Genomic DNA, 19,187 nt, shown 5'->3' on the forward strand with positions numbered 1-19,187 from the left:
TATATCAAGGCTCATGCCTTTGGTTGGAGGACTGAGTCAAACAGTTGGACTGCATTAGAAGGCAAACCCCAGAAACCGCAAGCAGAGTCTTTCTATGTAACTTAAGGAGGGAGATATTTCCTGCTGACAACACCACATGGCGCTTGAGCAAGAGTAGTAGTAGTGGTGTATTTCTACTTACGGTAGGGATTCTAGACCATAATCATTGCTTAAGATGCGGTTTTGTTGCTTTTAAGTGAAGCACTAACATAGTTTTGCAAGAAAGGCTCAGATAAATCATTTTTATTGGCAGCAGTATCCTAACAGAGAAGTAAAGTCCTGTTTTGGCAATGCCAGGGCAGGGCAAGAGTTCCCGGGCGTTCTCCAATGCTTGGCAGAAGACAACACAGGCAGTGACACTGTGCAGACAGAGAAGATCAGGCTGCACGTCTTCTCCCCCTTAAGAGTTCTAGAGTGCTGGCATCAGCAAGATGAGTGCAGCAAGCTGAGTGCTTGCTCCATTCTGCCTGTGACCAGAGTGGAATTGGCAAACTGCCCCCCTCAGGCCAACAACAATGCTCACACCAGAGCAAGACCCAGGGAAAAGCAGACACAAGAAAGAGGACATTCATGAGAACTCTCAGCAAATTAAGTAAAAGTGAGAAAGAAATTAGAACGATTTATGATCTCCATCCTGCAATGAGCATGGCGAGATGCACATACGAAGAGATTTCATTTCCATCGGGATGGTTCTTCTGTGCAGTATTGGAGTCTGGTTCAGAAACATGGAGTGTGTGACTTTCTGAGTGTGTTTCCAAGGCCCACTGTGCATACACAAGACCACATGCATACAGAACAGGGCTCTATGACTAGGCACAAGTGTCACGGCTAAAGGTTGTCTCTGTTATGGCTTAAGAATATACACAGTGGCTATGTGGCAACATCAAATTCAATGCACGTCTGCCAACGTAAAGCAGGGGAATACAAATAACGGCCTCTCTCCGATGGGAGTCCATATGGTGAAAGAGAGACATGGAGGTGCTGCAAGGTGCACCCATGCTACTAAATGGGCCTCAATCACGTCACATCAAATTGCAAGGAAGGGCAACACTGTGTATTTGGCTGTTGCTACATGAGGCTGGCAGCACACCAAATGAGTCCGGATCCACAGCTAAGCAAGGGCCAGCCAGCTCCATATCTGAAGGGGTCCCCAATGCCCCATCCTTGGCAGTGTCTCAAGGCCAGGGCCTGCTCCACTGGCCTTGCCAAAACCACCTGAATTCCCCACTCAGGGCATTGCTGTGTGCCTGAGGATGAAGTATGGAAGCACTGGCATGAATCGTGCCCTGGGTATGTCGTCACTGTCTGTCCTGAGTAGAGAGTAATGTTAATGCTAAAGAGTGTGTGTGTGTGTGTGTGTCACACACAGCTGGAGGCTAGTGGTTGTGCTATTAAGATTGGCAGGTACCACCTGCTATGAGGCATGGCGGAAACAGAAACGCCAATGGGTAGGAGGAAGACATGTTGGAAATCAAGGACTGGTGGTGAAATGAACATTAAAGCTTTGACTTAAAAAAAGGTTTAAAAAAATCAGGAATGTTCTTGGCCATCATGGAGCCTTGAGAGGTACACCGATTATTGCTTTGTACTGTGGCACTTAGTAATGGCTCTTCAGTTGAAACTTAATGGCAAGGCAGTGAGTATTTTGGGCCTTCATCTTACAGAAACACACTGACCTAAAACTGTTCAGAAAGAATCTGCCCCAAAGACTTTCAATGGAGCTGACTTGAAAAGTGAAGTATGCTTCCAGTTCCTTGTATTGTATTTCAAGTTGCCTGAAATACAATAAAGTCCTGCTCCCAAATTAAGCAACAGATAAGATGCTATCCTGCCTCCACCACCACCAGCTTCTATTAGGGTGCTCAAAGCAGATTTGCCTCTAATATAGAATTCAACGTCCAATAAACTGGCTTAAAACATTTTTAAAAATCACCCAGTACATGGATCCATCATCTGCTTACTAATTGTTCTAAGCCTCACGAGGGCCAAATTATGTAAGAGGGAGCTCAGAATGATCAAATACTAGATAATAAAGATCTTCTGTGGTTTCTGGTCTATGTTGTAAAAAAGCATGACAAGTGTGTATTCTCTACTAAATATTTATATGTCAAAGTTTTGGGGCAGTCTACATTTGTCCTAGAATTATCCTACAGGCGGTGTAATACAGGCAGTGACCATTTTAGACATGTCCAACTGATGCACGATCACCTACGCACAGGTCCTTGGACCCAGAAGAAGGCAGAACGGGAGCGGGGTGGAACAGGGTGGGACGGGCTTATATGCATTCCGCCGACATGCGCAGGGGCAGGGAACGGAACCCTTGCACAAAATGGTCACTGCCTGTAATGATTTGCCCCCCTTTTTTAATGGACATATCACAATAGGCTTGTAGAAGTGCTGTGACAAGCTGAGTGAGGCTGCTTTTGAAAACAACAACCATGTCATATAATCTATAAAAGAAAGCAAAAGTCTGGGATGAGTAAAACAAAATGTCGTGACCTGGGAGCATATTTACATAATTTCCAATGCATTTTTTTCCAATTTTGCATAATCTGCTATGGGTTTCTAATCACTTGCCAGGGGCAGGGGAGGGAAGGAACTCTGTAATTAACTATGGACCAGACTAGACACAATGTTTGTCATGTAGTTTGACATTGCATAGCTGATTCCTTTTCAACAAAGAGCTGATGTGGGTGAGAAATGGATCAGGAGTATGCCAGGGAGAGCATGTAACCCCTTGCCCACAGAATTCCCCCCACCTGCTATCTTCAATGGGAATAAAGCCCTATTAGCACCCATGAGAACTTTCTTCCAGTTGCAAATAGCAGATGTACATGGGCCCCATTCTAATCAGGATGGCAGAGGGTTAAAGGTGCCATGGTCCTGATTCAGCTTGTCCATCTCTCACATCCCACCATGGCAGGTATTTGTCAAAGAGAAATCAATCACATAAGCTACATGATACATTTCAGAGCTAGCTTGCCCATTAATTCATAATACTTTAAGAACAAAGTCCTCCTGGATGAGGACATGGCTCCAACCAGACCAGCATCCTCCTGTCTCTGACAGTGGCTGGCCAAATACTTTTGGGAACTCTGCAAGCAGGGTATAAAAACATTGGCTCTCCCTAGCTGCTTGTCCCCCAACAGGAATTGATTGGAGCTGGGCAGACTCTCCAGACCACTGGAGGTCTTATTGGGCCACCCCTTTGGCTCCCAAGCTTGTGACAGGTGTTGCCCATACATCTTTACCAACATCATCACAATCACATGGGCTAGACACCTGTATGTCAGGAGTGGGGGCAAGTGAAGCTGAAATTATCAAGAAGAGGAATTGTGTGTCAGATACCACACACTGGGCTCCTGCAGAAATGGCAGCTTACCATAAGAAAACAAACAAACGAAAACATATTTTCTCTCAGCTGTCACGTTAATTTGGCCACCTGATACTTCCAGGCTGGCAATTTCTAACTCGGGATTAGATAATGTTTCATTGAGTGGTGGTGGGGAGAAGGAATTCCCTCAATCCAGAGGAAAAGGGGAGCCCATTCCTGAAATGACTCCCTCCCTCCCTCCTTGGAAACTGACCGCCCAACACATTCCTGGCAAAATGAAGCATCCATCGGGTACCACTTGGCAGCTGCTGTTTCCAAGGTGTCTTTCGCCAGGAGTAACAGCCCTGCCTCTCCAATGTTCCTTTCCGGCTCAAGCATTTGCAGTCCACCTCAGCTGCTGCGAATCAGTCCTGCTTCTCTCCTTTATGCTTCCAAGGGTAGATCAGCTCCCCAACAAGCAGCTTCTTGCACAAAGAGCCCCAGGAGTCCTTGGGGTAGCAGCTGTATGTTGGGAGCTTGTACAGCTGCACCACGCGGCCGTAGGTCAGAGGGTTTATCTGCCGGGAGAGAAGGAGCGAGAGGGACAGTTGCAGTGGATGTCCCTGGACAAGGCTGAGTCATGCGCACAGGGTGAGCAGTGTGCATGTGTGGATGTGTGCGTGCAACTCCTTTCCTGCATAAAGAGTTGCTCCTCTCAAATTAAAGCTTCACGCCTGACCGTTTGGTGATCTATTTCACACTCTTGGAAACAGGAGCGCAGAAGCTCAGCATAATGTGAGATCACAACTGACATGAGAATACCAAAGAAATGGCACTCTAAGTGTTTTTTCTGACATGGCTGTTGCTGGAAGACAGAATTAGGAGAGTGGAGTTCTTAACAGTCTCTAAGCCACTGGAAATGGCTAGAGGATTCATAATTTGAGTTGACAGCACAAGGCTATTCTATATTCACTGCAAGTCTCACACTACATGTTATAGTAAGGGCTCTGGCCCTGATCCAGCAAGCCACTTAAACACAAGCTTAGCTCAGCATCTTAGGGGACTGAAGCCTGTTCAGATTGGACAGGATCCAGAGTGCTACAACTGACACCTTCCTTGCTGGGCTAAATGTTTTACAGAAAACTGAAGAGGAGTCCTGTGCACTCTCACAGAAGGGAAATTTGGGGAGCAGATCAATATGGAAGAGCAAAATGTTGTTCTAAAAAGCAGGAAAAGTCCTAAGCACAGGCCATCAAGCAATGAAATGATTTACCTGCATTAGAAGTCGAAGAGGTTTCCCAGCTTCCTGCTCCAGGACTCTGAACTTCACACCAGCTGAAAATACACAAGAGTAGGTAATGGAAAGATACAGTCTGTATTGGCCGATTGGTTCAGTAGTCAACATGGTGCCCTCCTGATCTTGTTGGGACTTCAGCGCCCATCACCCCTGACTATAGGCCAAGTTGGCTGAGGCTGATGGGAATTGGAGTCTAAGAACATCGAGAGGGCATTATTTATTTATGGCTTGCATTTATACTCCACTTTTTCTCTAAGGAGCTCCAGGTGGCGCACATGGTTCTTCTCCTCATTTAATCCCCACAATCACCCTGTAAAGTAGGCTAAGCTGAGAGGCAGTGACCGGCCCAAGGTCACCAACTGAGCTTTATGGCTAAGTGGGGATTTGAACCCTGGTCTCTGAGGTCTCCATTCACTTTTGTCCAGGGTTCAAACAAGCTGGTGTTTCTTTAAATGCCCATAGCATTTCTGAACTTCTTGCATGTACAACATGATGGCACCATAGCTCAATGGCAGAGCACCAACTTTGCATATGGAAGGTCCCAAGTTCACTCCACTCTTGGCATCCCCAGCTAACAGCATCAGGAAGCAGGTGATGTGAAAGGCCCCCCTCTCCATCTGAGACTCTGGAAAGCTGCTGCCAGTCTAAGCAGACAATGCTGAGTTAGATGGGCAAAGAGTCTGACCTGGTAGAAGGCAGATTCCCAAGAAACAGTCCACGGGGTTTTGGTGATCTCCCTTCTGACCTGTTTGTCAGTGTGACCCTACTGATGTATGTGGCAGGATCACCAGAAAACCACTGAATGCCAATAAGATTTCTTAGCTGTTGGAGGTGATAGCATCTTGTTCACGAAGCATAATGACAGGTGATAATTTGCCTGAACTCCCCACTAGCAAGCAGTTAAACACATAGCCTTCCCAGTACCATGCAGGTAAAGGGGACCCCTGACCATTAGGTCCATTCGTGACCGACTCTGGGGTTGCGGCGCTTATCTCACTTTATTGGCCGAGGGAGCCGGCGTACAGCTTCCGGGTCATGTGGCCAGCATGACTAAGCTGCTTCTGGCGAACCAGAGCAGTGCACAGAAACGCCGTTTACCTTCTCGCCGGAGCAGTACCTATTTATCTATCTGCACTTTGACGTGCTTTTGAACTGCTAGGTTGGCAGGAGCAGGGACCGAGCAACGGGAGCTCACCCCATCACGGGGATTCGAACTGCCAACCTTCTGATCGGCAAGTCCTAGGGTCTGTGGTTTAACCCACAGCGCCACCCGTGTCCCAGTACCATGCAAGCCTTATGCAAACCATTGATATTGCAGAAGTGGTGAGTGTTTCTATGAAATTGAACCCTGCTTTAAAGTACACATGACCAGTCTTCAGATGCCTGTCACTTGCTTCTAAGCAAAAATTTCCAACCTCTGTCCCCGCTAATATGCAACTTCTGAAGTCTTGCCTTGACTACAGTATGGAGCTTACATGCAAGTCTGTAGGATCGGCAGAGCCGGAGAATGACTGAATAAAAGGGCAGTGAGTTGATGAGGTCCACTAGCAGATGGATCAAGCCTTGTACAATCACCACCAGTAGACGGAGCTAGGAGGAAAAAGGATTTTTTTTAGTTCAGTCTACAGCAGTACCACCACTGGACAAATTTGCCAAACTTAGGTTTGTCAAATACTCTAATTGTTCATTCTGAAAGAAGAAGCTGCAAGCAGAGGCCATTTGTACTCATTGGGACTTCTGGGGCAGAAGGCAGGGAGACAAACAGCAGGCGGAGCCAGAGCTAAGGACAATTATTTTTTTTAAAAAAATGATATTTATTAGAGTTTCCAATAAAAAGAACACATCAGTAAAAAATTAAAAAGAAAAAAGAAAAATACACAGTTCAAAAATACACAATACATAATCCAATAAAAAACAAAAAACAAAAGACAAAAAAGAAAACAGTTAAAAACATTACCACCTTTTCATCACCATTTTTAAATTTACTTATTTTCTGGACCTCCTCGTACCTCCCTCTTTTGTATTCCAGTTCAATTTGTTTGTCCAGCAATTTCTTTCCCTCTTTTTTAATCCCAATCCTTAATCTTAATATAGTATAACATTAAATTTTTACCTCTTAAAAGCCAAATTTCCATTTCCTTTAACTTTTTTAATCCTAATCCTTAATCTTGATCTATATATAACTTTAAAGCCTGTATAGCTAGAAGCCACTTATTTTCAATCCAACATCACTCTAACATTCTTTAATTTTGCAATGTTTCTGCAGATAGTCTTTGAATTTCTTCCAATCTTCCTCCACCGACTCTTCTCCCTGGTCACGGATTCTACCAGTCATTTCCCCCACAGAGCCAAGGACAATTAATGGTATATTTGTCCCCTTCCCACTCCTCCCTGCAGAGTTCTCACAAGGGCAATGCTGAGACTAAGGAGGAGAAGGAGGAACTGCTGGTTTCTAGACTGGCAGCAAGCAGACATCTAAGAAGGCAGGCAGGTGGAAGCTGGCTGAAGACAGCAACCACTGATTGCAACAATTGACACAACTGTTTTAATTGAGTGCTACTCAGACACATTTTGAGGTGGACCAGCATATCAACTGACCAATCATCCCAGATTCTTTTCTGGCTCCCAGGAGAAGGGAAAGGAAAGTCCTCTTTCCCCTCCCAGTCTTGCATCCTGTCATCCAGCCAAGTGCTGTTTGGACCATAGAAACCCAACTCCATTCCACTTCGGCCAGGAATTGTTCAGCCGCCCTTCATAACTTTTGTATATCCCTTTGAGTGCATTCCTATAGAAAAGCAACCAATACATTTATAAGTAGCAACGAAATCAGCAGCAAACTTACCAAGGTAAAGACCAAATAGTACAGTGCAGTTGTGGGCAGAAGAAACAGCAAGATGGTAAACAGCAAAGTGCCGATGAATAGCTGGAGAAGGAAAAGGACACAAATCAATCCTATAGTAGCTGAAGGCAGCTATAAAAAGAAATCTAAGTTATGAGTCAGTAGCAATACAAGGCTGAAATACTCTGAGAGCAAAGAAGCCTCATCCTTCCTATTTTCAGATACATTTCATTCTGGGCAACCTTCTGGGGCCACATGCCAGTGGAGGGCAGGGCCATAGGCAAAAGCAGGCAGAGTGGGGCAAGTAAATTATACCTTTGTACTGCAAGCTATCTTCTATACACATTCATACACCATCCAGGGAAGTGAGAGGCATTATCAGAACTCAGAGACACATTTCAGCCAGTGAAAATGTTTACAGGTTTGGCGTATGATGTCAGCAATATCTGCAGGTGAGGCAGTAGATGTGCTGGACTGTTATCTTACCTTGGTAATGGACTGGATGAGAGCTAATAAACTGAAGCTCATTCCAGATAAGTCTGAGACACTGTTAGTGGGTGGTTCCCTAGACCAGATGGCTAGGAGGTTGCCTGCTCTTGACAGGGTTACACTTCTTCTGAAGGTATGCAGTTTGGGGATACTTCTAGCTTCTTTGCTGTTCCTTGAGGCTCAGGTGGCCTTGGTGGCATGGAGTGCCTTCCATCAGTTTTGGCTGGTGGCTCACCTGTGCCCCTATCTGGACAGGCATAGCCTGACTACTGCTGTCCATGCTCTAGTAACCTCTAGGTTAGATTACTGCAATGCATTATATGTAGGGCTGCCTCTGAAGATGGTTCAGAAACTTCAGCTAGTGCAGAATTTGGCAGCCAGGTTGCTCACTGGGGCAAGATGGTTTGACCATATTACATGAATCCTGGCCCAAATGCACTGGCTGCCAATTAGTTTCCAGGCCCGATTCAAACCGCTGGTTTTGACCTTTAAAGCCTTAAAGAACTCAGGACTGCAATACATCCATATGAACCTATTTGGAGCCTGCAGTCATAATCTGATGCCCTTCTTCATGTGCCCCCTCCACAAGAGGTTCGAAGGGTGGCAGCATGGGCATGGGTCTTTTCTGCAGTGGCTCCCCATTTGTGTTATGCTCTCCCCAGGAAGGTTCAGCTGGCACCTTCATTATACACCTTTAGTTGCCAGGCAAAAACATTCCTCTTCAACCAGGCCTTGGGCTGATTGACATCCAATGCCCTTTTAAATGTGTTGTGTGAGGGGGAAATAGTGGTTTGTTTTTGGTCTTACTTTTATTATATATTTTGTGTTTTTTATATTGTAATCTTATGTTGTGAACCGTCCTGAGATCTATGGATGAAGGGTGGTAGACAAATTTAATAAATAATGATAATGATAATGTTAACGATAACGATAACAAACACTTGGAGGGTGTGAAGCAGGGCTAGTAGGGCCTGGGGCTGGGCAGGGAATGGGTGGTCCCAGGGTCAGACAGAGAGGCTTGGAAGGGCACATTCAGCCCCTGAACCTGAGGTTCCTGAACTCTGATATAAAAGATCGTCAGTTGACGAGAACAAGAAACAACTTGGTTTAAAGCACTTCCCTTGCCACCCCACCCCCCACCCCCCAGGAAGGACTGAACAGCAGTGACCTCCTTGGCCAACTCTAGACTGAGAAGAACCTGACAGCCCTCAGACAAAATCCAGCAGCACGCTCTGCTTAAGCAGCTCTCCAAAGCTCAGAGAGACAGCAGCAGAAGCTGGAAGGAATATTTGCATCTCGCAACCCCCACCCCCAGCAATCTCTTGTCTCCTGGCAGACAAAGGAATAAAGCAGTGGTAAGGAAGTTCAGCCCTAGCTTCCTCACTTTCCCCCCTTTGTTTGAAAGCAGGGTTGGGGATTGCGGGGACCCAGCCTCCACACTGGTCATGCTGTTACCTTGACATTTTGTAAAAGGTAAGAAGCAGATAGAGCCACCCCCCCACCCTACTTCAAAACATTATCCACATCCTGATGGGAATGTGTGGGCCCAACTCCATCTGATGTGAATTAAATGGAGCCTTTTAATAGAAACACAAAGCAGCAGGTAACTATGGCAACACTGTGGGGTATGGTTGTAATTATTTGGTGTCTTTTACTCAAATTGCTTCCCCCCCTCCCCACCCGCCCTTATCACTCCAGCGCTCTGACTTGTATGGCACCAGGCATCTGCCAAAGGAGTCTCTCAGGGATTAGGCCCCCTTCGGCTATAATTGCCTGAGAGCCAGGCAGAAAATTGGCCAGCGGAGAACAGTGAGATTCAGGGCTGAGTGATACACAGGGAGGCCGTGCCTGGCCATTGTAGGGGCAAAGAGGAAGGTTGGGACTGAATGTTCCTGATATGCACCAGCATCCACAGTGTTCAGAAACATGCACAAAAGGTTGAATTGCAGCTCTTTCTGCCAATACACCTACAGATGCACAGCCGGTGACAAACAGCAAACCATTGGAAATAAAGCCAAATTAAGCCCTTTGCATATGCACCCCGGGGGAGGGGAGGGGGTGAGTGTGCACATGCAAATCCACATGGAAACACAGAACTATCTCCCTCCCAGACACCCTGAAAACCTTCACCTGGTCCAAGTCGTAGGAGCAGGAGTCCACTCGTTGCCTCAAGACGTTCCACTTCTTCCCACGGAACAAGCGCCACAGTGACGACAGGCCATAGATTTTGAGGCAGTAGAGCCTGGGTCCAGAGAGGGGGAAAGCACAAAATCGTGACAGACAGAAAATACCTCTGTTCAGCCCCAAAAGTACCTTTAGGGGCTCTTGCTTCAATAGGGATCTCCTCAGCCAGCTGTCTAACCATGAGGTTCATTCCTTCTTGTGAACCACCCTGAGATCTTTGGATGAAGGGCAGTATATAAATTAATTAATTAAATAAATACATAAAATTCAAATGGCAGCTTTCTTTGTTCCTGGCTGGGCACTCCACTGCACGTCTGGCAAGGCAGGATGTTTACTGGAGAAAGCCAGGTCTCTTTCTCCACCAGCTCATTTAAGGTTATAGTGAGGCCCAAAGGCAGAGAGGTTGAGGCAGGGGACCAAAGGCAGCCTTTCAGGCCTCGCTATCCAGCCCTCACCAACCATGTTCTACGCCTTCCTTGAATGCTTCTACCTGGCTGGAATGAGTGTGATAATGCTTTTTGCTCGCCCGGAGGGAGAGCTGAGCATGTGTGCAAACCTCTGACTTTGGTGTGGCTGGAAACGTTGCCCACTACATGACATGCCCTGTCCACCTTATGACATGCAGCCCCTGGAAGGTTGCCTACAAGTGAATTCTGGAAAAGGATCTCGGCTCTTGCAGTAAACGAGTATTCTGCGTCTACCGAACTTGTACCCTAGAACCTATCTTGGAATGCTCAGGAGTTGAGGGGTTGTTTCAATAGGCCAGTAGTCCGTGTGGAAAAGGTTTTCTGAAGACTGAAGTTTGAAAACTTACTAGGCTTCAGAAAAGGAACATGGGAAGCTGCTTCACACTGAGTCAAAGCACTGATCCATCAAGGTCACTTGTCTATAATGACTGCCAGCATCTGCCGAGGTTTTCAAAACAGAAGCTTTTCCCAGCCCTGTTGGAAGGTGCTGCCAGCGACAGAACCTGGAACTTTCTGCAGGCGAAGTAGATGCTCTACCACTGATCTATAGTCCTACCCCCTTTCAGAACCAAAATCGCTTTCTGAAATTAATGAACAGATATATCCATCTTTCTCATTTTTCCTTTTCTTCCCTCATCTTTCTTTGCCCTACAATTTACTTCTCTCTCTCCTGCCTCTGATTTTCTAAAAAAGAAGAAAAGGAAGGAAGGAAGGAAGGAAGGAAGGAAGGAAGGAAGGAAGGAAGGAAATGAGAAAAGGAAAGGAAAGGAAAGGAAAGGAAAAGAAAGGAAAGGAAAGGAAGGAAGAAAGGAAGAAAAAAAGAAAGAGAGGGAGGGAGGGAGGGAGGGAGGAAGGGAGGAAGGAAGAAAAGATGGCGATGATGCTACTGTTACCACCCATTTTAAGCCAGGACATGAGCAACTTATAGGCCCGGCTCACCCAATTGAAGACTTTTGCTGTATACGAGGCCCAGGCCTCCTATGCATGACTGTTTTTAAAGCAGCTACTTCCCACTCCTTATAAGCCATCAGGATGGATCTCTGGCATCCAAGTTCACCTGAAGAGTTGCTAATTGGTTCTGGGAATGAACCACCTAAAAGCCTCCTCCTTGGTGGAATCAGTTTTGCAAGTAAAACTCCTGCAAGTTTTGCAAGGCTCCTCCTGCACCAAATGCTCTCTGCAGCTCTGACAACCTTATACTCCCAGTCTCCCACAGCCCAAGAAAATGCTGCCCTTTTATTCCCCAGCATGGTATCCTTATGAGAACTTGCTTTGTTTCCCTGGGCTTCTTTTCTCCAATTGTCCTCCTTGTCTTTGGATACAAAAGATGCAGCAGAGAACATTTTGTTTGGAAAGGCTATGGTGAAAGTAACCCTGACGTATTGGGTATGAAATGTGATATGCGCTGTGCATACACATTCTCCCCGTTTTTTTCCTGTTTGCGACAGTAAAGAGTGCAGCACCCTCTGGTGGGCCAGACAAGTGCAGAAGGCTAGGAAAAAACATATTTTACCTGGGACCCTGGAAAGATGCTACCAGTCAGAGGAGACACTACTTGCCTAGATGGACTCTGAAAAAGTTCGCTTCGTATGTTCTCTTCCAGCCCCCCACTGTGAAAGGTGACACAGCATGCTGACTATCCCACAGATATTCTTTGGTGCATAGTTCTTAACCAGTGGGTTACCAGTGGCCCCCAGATGCTGTTAGACTCCAGCTCCCATCAGCCCCAGCCGGGATGATGGAAACTAGTTCAGCAACCTCTGGAGAAGCACAGAGTCCCCCAACCCTGCTTTATAATAACTAAGTAACTTGGGTATCATTGAGACTTCATAGCTCACACTCTTCAGAGTTCACATTACACCAACACCGGATACATTGTACAAGATGTTTTACAATCTTTGGCCTAGTTCAGATACACAACAATCCTGATTCAATGAGCCGTGATTTGTGGGACTAGGAACGAGCCACGTGCCCACACACTCTCTTGCGTGCCTTCATCCAACATTACTCAGTTTTCTAAAAACACACTTTTCTGTGACCTTTGTATTAGGAAACTGTGGCATGAGTGATCCTTACAAACTGGGATACCAAACTATGGTCTGATAATCTGGTTTTCACGAACCTCATTTTCCTGGCTTGCATGTACATGTAAACTGTGATTTAACAACCCAGCAAGTACTGAATTAAGATTAGCGATAGAAGGGAGAAAATGCATGGGCACATGCTCATTCGTGATCTGACAAACCATGCTTTGTTGGATGGGGCCATTATGTCTGAATCAGGTCAATATCTGGTTCATATTTTTCACAGTTCAGAGTGATAATCAGTCTCCACATTGTAAAGTTGGAGAAGCTACCTGCCCAAAGGCCTCTCAGTGATCTCATGAATGGTGAGATATAATCTCAGGCCTTACATGCTGATGAGTAATGAGTTCACAGTGGTTCTTAGCACATGGGCATATGCCTAGCTGCAGCAGATAAACCACACCCACCTGGCTCCATAGACATAAAAACAGTAGATGTGAAAGGTCATGAGTGCAATGATATCAGAGACGATGGAAAGGGCCACTGTCAGGCCTAGACAGGCTGATAAGCCAACATGCCAGAGGATCATCTCAATGAAAGGAGACATCAGATGGATATAACCTGAAAGAAAGAAAAGGAAAGAGCAACACTGAAAAGAATATCACTCCTGTTTGTTGAGAGGCTTCTGAAACACAGAAGGAAACCAATGTAGCATCAAAATATTCCCCCCCCCCCATCTTCCTCAAAAGGCTAAGGACAAAACCCAAACGTCTCATATACTCTCTTCTCCAAGGGGTGACCCCCTAAGGCAATCTTCCCCAACCAGGTGCTCTCCAGATGTTTGTGGGCTACAACTCCTGTCAATCCTGACCAATAGCCACGATAGCTGGGCTATTGATCCAAAGCATCTGGGGGACACTGGGTTGTGAAAGATTGCCATAGAGGTTTACATGGGTCTTAATATGTTCATTCAGAACACAAATCCCAGTAAGCACACGTTACCCTTTTGCCTGACTTGCATGGCAGGTGCATTTCAGCCTGTCAACATAAAGGAAGTAGAGTGGTGCATAGTTGATGAACAGCATCCCTGCAACTGATTTAGTTAAGCACAGGACAAGGATGGAACAGATTTGGCTTAATTCTTGAGTCCAAATTCACTCTGTCCTCCAGACAATAGGCCATGGACTATAAGCACATTTGGCCACAAAAGCTGACCTCCTCGTGGATGGACAGGCTCTGTATTTGTATTTGCCATTCCAGTGCCCTCCTGATACATTGGACTACAACTGCTGCATGATTTGCCTTGTATCTTGGGTCCTTCAAATGCTACCAGAACGTAGCAATTTTGCTGGCATCGCTAGTTAATTTGGGGAAATCTACTTCTCCAAAAGATCAGTCTTTCTGCAATAAGGAAAGTGATGAGGAAATGCAATGGAAATGGTCTGACAGCACTTGCTCTGATGCAAAGTCATTTGCAAACAAATCAGGAAGAACGCTGGATATGACCTTACTTTAAAAGTGAAAGTAAAATCCTTTGCATTTGGAAAAGTTCACAAAATTCTTTCTCTCATTTTAAATCACAGGTAAAAGCAGGTGCACTTACTAATCCAAAGGTGAATGTGATAAAGGAAGAACCGCCCCAACACTTGGTCCAAAGCTCTGTTCATTTTCAAACCAGCTGGCACACCCATCAGCCACTGCAGAAGGTCCTGGAGCTGCTGGGCCACATGCTACCATAAAGGATAAAACAGCTGGGGTTAGCAGAAAGATGTTCTGTTCTGTGTGCAACGTGCTCCCCGCAAAAAGATGAGATCATCTGAAAGATTCTGTTACTCTTTCCTTTGTGGAAGGAAAAATAATATTTTCATGGTTGTACTGGAAACATTCAGCTTGTTTGGAGTACACAGTGAGATTTGTTGGTGGGAATGGATTTAATTTTTCCATGTTGTGGAGGGAAAAAGTTGTTTGATAGTATAAAATGAAGACCACATTTCCAGAAACTGGATCACCAGTTGGCGAGTCAGCAAAACATTCAGCAGCGGAGGAGAGCATCTGGTCTTCAGAAAAAGAACATTGCACAGTAAAGAACATCTTAGGAAGAGCTATGTGTGCAAATTAAGGCAAACAGAATGGATACTTGGGTAAAGTCCATCAACATCAGTGGGCTTAAGAACACACCATTCAGTAGACTTGCGAAAGAGAGGGAAACAGGAAAGGTACCACCATGGGAATGAACGCCAGAGGGGACATGAAAGGGGCATTAGAAATAATTTATCAGGGCCTGACATGTTTCAAATGGAAGGAGTCTTACAAAAGAACACAAGAAGAGCCCTGCTACATTAGACCAAAGGCCAACCTAGGCCAACATTCTGTTATTACAGTGGCCAACCAGATGCCTATGGGAAGCCCATAAGCAGGACACACATGCAATAGATCTCTCCTGCTTGTGATCCCAAGCAACTGGCATTCAGAAGCATATGGCCTCCCATAATGGAGTTAATATAGCCATAATGACTAGGAGCCATTGAGAACCTTCTCTTTAGTGAATTTGTTGAATCCTCTTTTAAAGCTTTCCATGTTGGTGGCCATCACTATATCCTCACATAGCAAATTTCATAATTTAACTATGCATGGGGTGAAGAAGTATTTCTTTTTGTTTTAGCTAACTTCTGAATGAAATTCAAGAAGAGAACAGACAATCCTGCATGCTATCTGACCTTTGAGGTATCATATTTCTTTCATCCTCAGTCTTGCAAATAGCCACATGCCTGGTTGCCTATAGTTGGTTAAAATGACCTCCAAACCGGGCAGGATTCCCCCCACCCCCAGTATTTGGTTTTCTATTTTCTTTCCCATAATGACTAACACGAGGAGGTGTAGTAACGTATGAGGAATAAATACTTATTGTGCGCTTATTTCCAAGGCTGATAAATAAGATAATACAGTGGTGCCCCGCAAGACGAATGCCTCGCAAGACGGAAAACCCGCTAGACGAAAGGGTTTTCCGTTTTGGAGGTGCTTCGCAAAACGAATTTCCTATGTGCTTGCTTCGCAAGACGAAAATGTCTTGCGAGTTCCTGCGGGGTTTTTTTCCTCCCCCCCCCCTTTTCCCAAGCCGCTAAACCGCTTATCAGCTGATGGCTAAGCCGCTTATCAGCTGATCTTTAAGCCGCTTAACAGCTGATGCTAAGCCGCTTATCAGCTGATCTTTAAGCCGCTTAACAGCTGATGCTAAGCCGCTTATCAGCTGATCTTTAAGCCGCTTAACAGCTGATGGCTAAGCCGCTTATCAGCTGATCTTTAAGCCGCTTAACAGCTGATGCTAAGCCGCTTATCAGCTGATCTTTAAGCCGCTTAACAGCTGGTGCTAAGCTGCTTATCAGCTGATCGTTAAGCCGCTTATCAGCTGATCTTTAAGCCGGCTAAGCCGCTAATACTGTAGCGCTAAGCCGCTAAACCTCTAATGGGCTTGCTTCGCAAGACGAAAAAACCCGCAAGACGAAGAGACTCGGGGAACGGATTCTTTTCGTCTTGCGAGGCACCACTGTATATTGAACATGTCATATATATATATATATAAAATAGTTGCCTTTTCTCAAGTGTACCTGATAAGACAGAGTCTCTTAAGATTCTTTGAAAATGCATGGAAGACTCTACTGGGAATCCCAGAGACCAACCTTTAGAAATCTGCTACCCTTTAGAGACAAGCACATTGTTTTACTTACAGCAAGTGTTCTATTTACAGTAAAGTACAGCTCATGCCTAAAGACATACTCCCAAGATAAGTAGTTCTGCTCTACTTATCAGCTGACCTAGAGACATTTATGAAGGGTATTCTGCAATTAATCTGGAGCCTCAACAGTGGCAGTTAAGGATTCTTTCCTCTGTTAAATATTTCATTGTCTTTAAGCCTTCATCTGAAGCATCAGTGATGGATACAGCTACGATGGATTTTTGTTTAAGTAGCAAGAACAATTATCCTGGGATGGGCTTAGCAGCCAAGTTTTATGTCTACACTGAAGGCCACTTGCTACACTACCCTTTGTGTTTCCAGAAGTGGCAGACATGTCGTTGCCATCAGCCCTTCGACTGCTCAGCACCTCTGGGTTTTGATGCTGCTCGAGTGGAGCTAGCTAGCAATACTTTATTGGAGTGGACCATCACATCTGAGGTGCCTGGGATGGAGTTGGGTATACAGCACGCATGTCTTCTTTACAACTTATGACCTTCACACAGCACAAAGTTAAATTGTGGCATTCACTATTACAAGAAGTAGTGAAGGCCACAGACTTGGACTACCAGTTGCTAGGAACTTCAGGTGGAGAGAGTGCCTCTTGTGAGCTTCCCATAATGGACTTCTGGTTAGCCACCATGAGAAGAGGGTGCTAAACTAGATGGGCTGCTGGCCTGATCCAGCCTCATAATGCTTCCTGGGGAAAGAAAATCACACCTGTGCCTCCTGCTATCCCCACATTGCACTACCATGTTGAAGTGACATTGGATCTGCTATGCAGATTCTCCACCCCACTCCTCAAACATGCAGCCTTGGTAGCACTCTATCCTTCCATACACTGTCCACAATATTCTAGTGCCACCATGCTATTACCTACTGTAAAATTCAACAAGGGAAGAATCTGTGTGCTTCTGGCCACGAGACGGAAGTGGCAGGAAGAGAATTGCAAAATGGCATGGAAAACTCACGTATACTGAAAGAAGAGAAGAGACAAGCACAGGAAATCCTTTCAAGGTATTTAGTACTCAGGAACACTCCTGTGCTGATGCTGTCAAGTAGCACAGCTGTTGTGAAGGCAGCAAAAGGCTGATGGCACTGGTGGAGGAGAGCCTGGTATAGGGTCTAGTGACAGGAGAGACTGAATGCTGCCAGTGGGAATGACTGAAGGCCAAGGAGCCTAGGAGGGCTGGATTTTGTGTTCTGATTCAAAATAAATGAACCGAGTATTTGGCTTCAGATCTCTAGTTTCTATGATTTATGAACTTGAGGTTATCTCCATGTTTGCCACACAGCATTTGGCATTCAAGATTCAGCCACAGGCTAGAGCAGTTTTCATTAATAACCAAACTGACTGTGCCATCTCCCTCGGTTTCGCTCCCATCTGAGGCCTGGCTGGCTAGGATCCAGGGCTGATCTGTGCCACTGCTGTCTTCCACTGACTTGCTGTTCCAAAGGGAAGCGCAAGACACTTTAGAAACAGATCTCATATAATATTTAGAGCATCCACCGGAATTAAAGATTTAAACATCCAAGATAGAGGAAAGCTATTTTGTGGCATGGCACGTGTTTGAATCTCTTGGTGCCTGCAGCTTTGCATGTCTGTCCACAGGATTGAAGATCCATAAAACGGTGGTTTTCAACTTAGCCTAGTATGAAACCCCCAGTGCTTAACCATTTTGGAAAGGATCAGAGGTGGGGAACCCACAGCCTGAAATAGACTGTGTCTTTAGCTGCAGTCATTCATATTAAGCATGCCTGACAATGAAAGGATTCAGGGCTGGTCTGAAAAATGCTGGGGCCTGGGTTGGAATATCTCAAAAGTATCTTCTTACCCAGTGGCTAACAAGGGGCACAACTCCCACCAGAGCCAGCAAGTAGGGCCAATGGCGAGGAATGATGGGGGTTGTAGTTCAGCAACATCTGGAGGGCCAAAGGTCCCACACACCTGCACTAGAAGGTCTGGCCGCACAAGCTCCATTGAAGTGTACATGGGGGCTGTACTTCTTTTGGAAGCAGGTAATACAAATCATATTCAGTCAACCCAAAGTCTAATCAGATGGAGACTTGCCTTTGCAAGTTGCCAGCTTTTGGACAGCTCTTCAGAAAAGAGATGTAGGAGAAGCCTTGTTAAATGTCTGACTCTCAGCCCTCATGTGGTCCTTGGCCTACTTTCATGCTGGTATTGAGGAAAAACATGGGGGGGGGGGAGGGAGGCAGAGAGAGAAGTGGGGGGATGGGACCTGCCCATCCTTCAGTTCTGGCACAACCCATTTTGGGCTCTGCTCCTGTCCATTTTACACTCTGGCTCCACCCACCTCTAGTAGGCAGCCTTGAGAAATCACCACCAAGAGACTGCATCTCTCAATGACCAAAAAAAAAGGTTTCCCACCCTTGCTTTTGCCGCACAAAAATGGGCCATTGCCTAGTAATTTCTTTGTAAAGCAGCTATACTGCCAGATTCTGTAGGACTCTATTCCAGTCTGGGCTGAACGGTTCATTAAGAGAAAATGAGGGGAGACAGAAAAGCAAGAGAGCGCTAGTCATTTCTTTCACTGAATTTCAGGGAAAGGAACACTTAAATTAGGTCCTTGTTGTCACATGAACCTTATTTCCTAGGCAACTTTGCTCCATTCAGTGGCTGAAAGCAAACTTGCACCATAAAGAGAGAGTGAGAGAGCAGGAGTTCCCAATGAGCCATCAAATGCTCAGGACTCATTCCAAAACTGCTTCTGCTGGAGGAAACTGATGCCAGGAAAAGCACATCTTGATTTTCAGATGCCAGGTTGATCCTGCAGTGCAGGC

The 19,187-nt window shown here is 45.6% G+C and overlaps 1 protein-coding gene across 3 annotated transcripts in view; it reads right to left on the bottom strand.

Moving 5' to 3' along the window:
• Positions 1-267: 267 nt before the first annotated feature.
• PIGQ (phosphatidylinositol glycan anchor biosynthesis class Q) overlaps positions 268-19,187 on the bottom strand; it is a 33,111-nt gene continuing 14,191 nt past the window's right edge. For all 3 annotated transcript variants that reach the window (XM_080981979.1, XM_080981978.1, XM_080981980.1), the window contains exons 5-11: positions 14,256-14,382; positions 13,120-13,273; positions 10,108-10,219; positions 7,492-7,572; positions 6,125-6,239; positions 4,626-4,687; positions 268-3,930 (exon numbers count right to left, since the gene is read on the bottom strand). In XM_080981979.1, coding sequence (XP_080838105.1) covers positions 3,778-3,930; positions 4,626-4,687; positions 6,125-6,239; positions 7,492-7,572; positions 10,108-10,219; positions 13,120-13,273; positions 14,256-14,382 — 804 coding nt within the window. In that variant the 3' untranslated portion in view covers positions 268-3,777. The remainder of the gene's footprint in view (positions 3,931-4,625; positions 4,688-6,124; positions 6,240-7,491; positions 7,573-10,107; positions 10,220-13,119; positions 13,274-14,255; positions 14,383-19,187) is intronic.

This window comes from Podarcis pityusensis (assembly GCF_964106645.2).
Source record: "Podarcis pityusensis genome assembly, chromosome: 14".
Lineage (NCBI taxonomy): Eukaryota > Metazoa > Chordata > Lepidosauria > Squamata > Lacertidae > Podarcis > Podarcis pityusensis.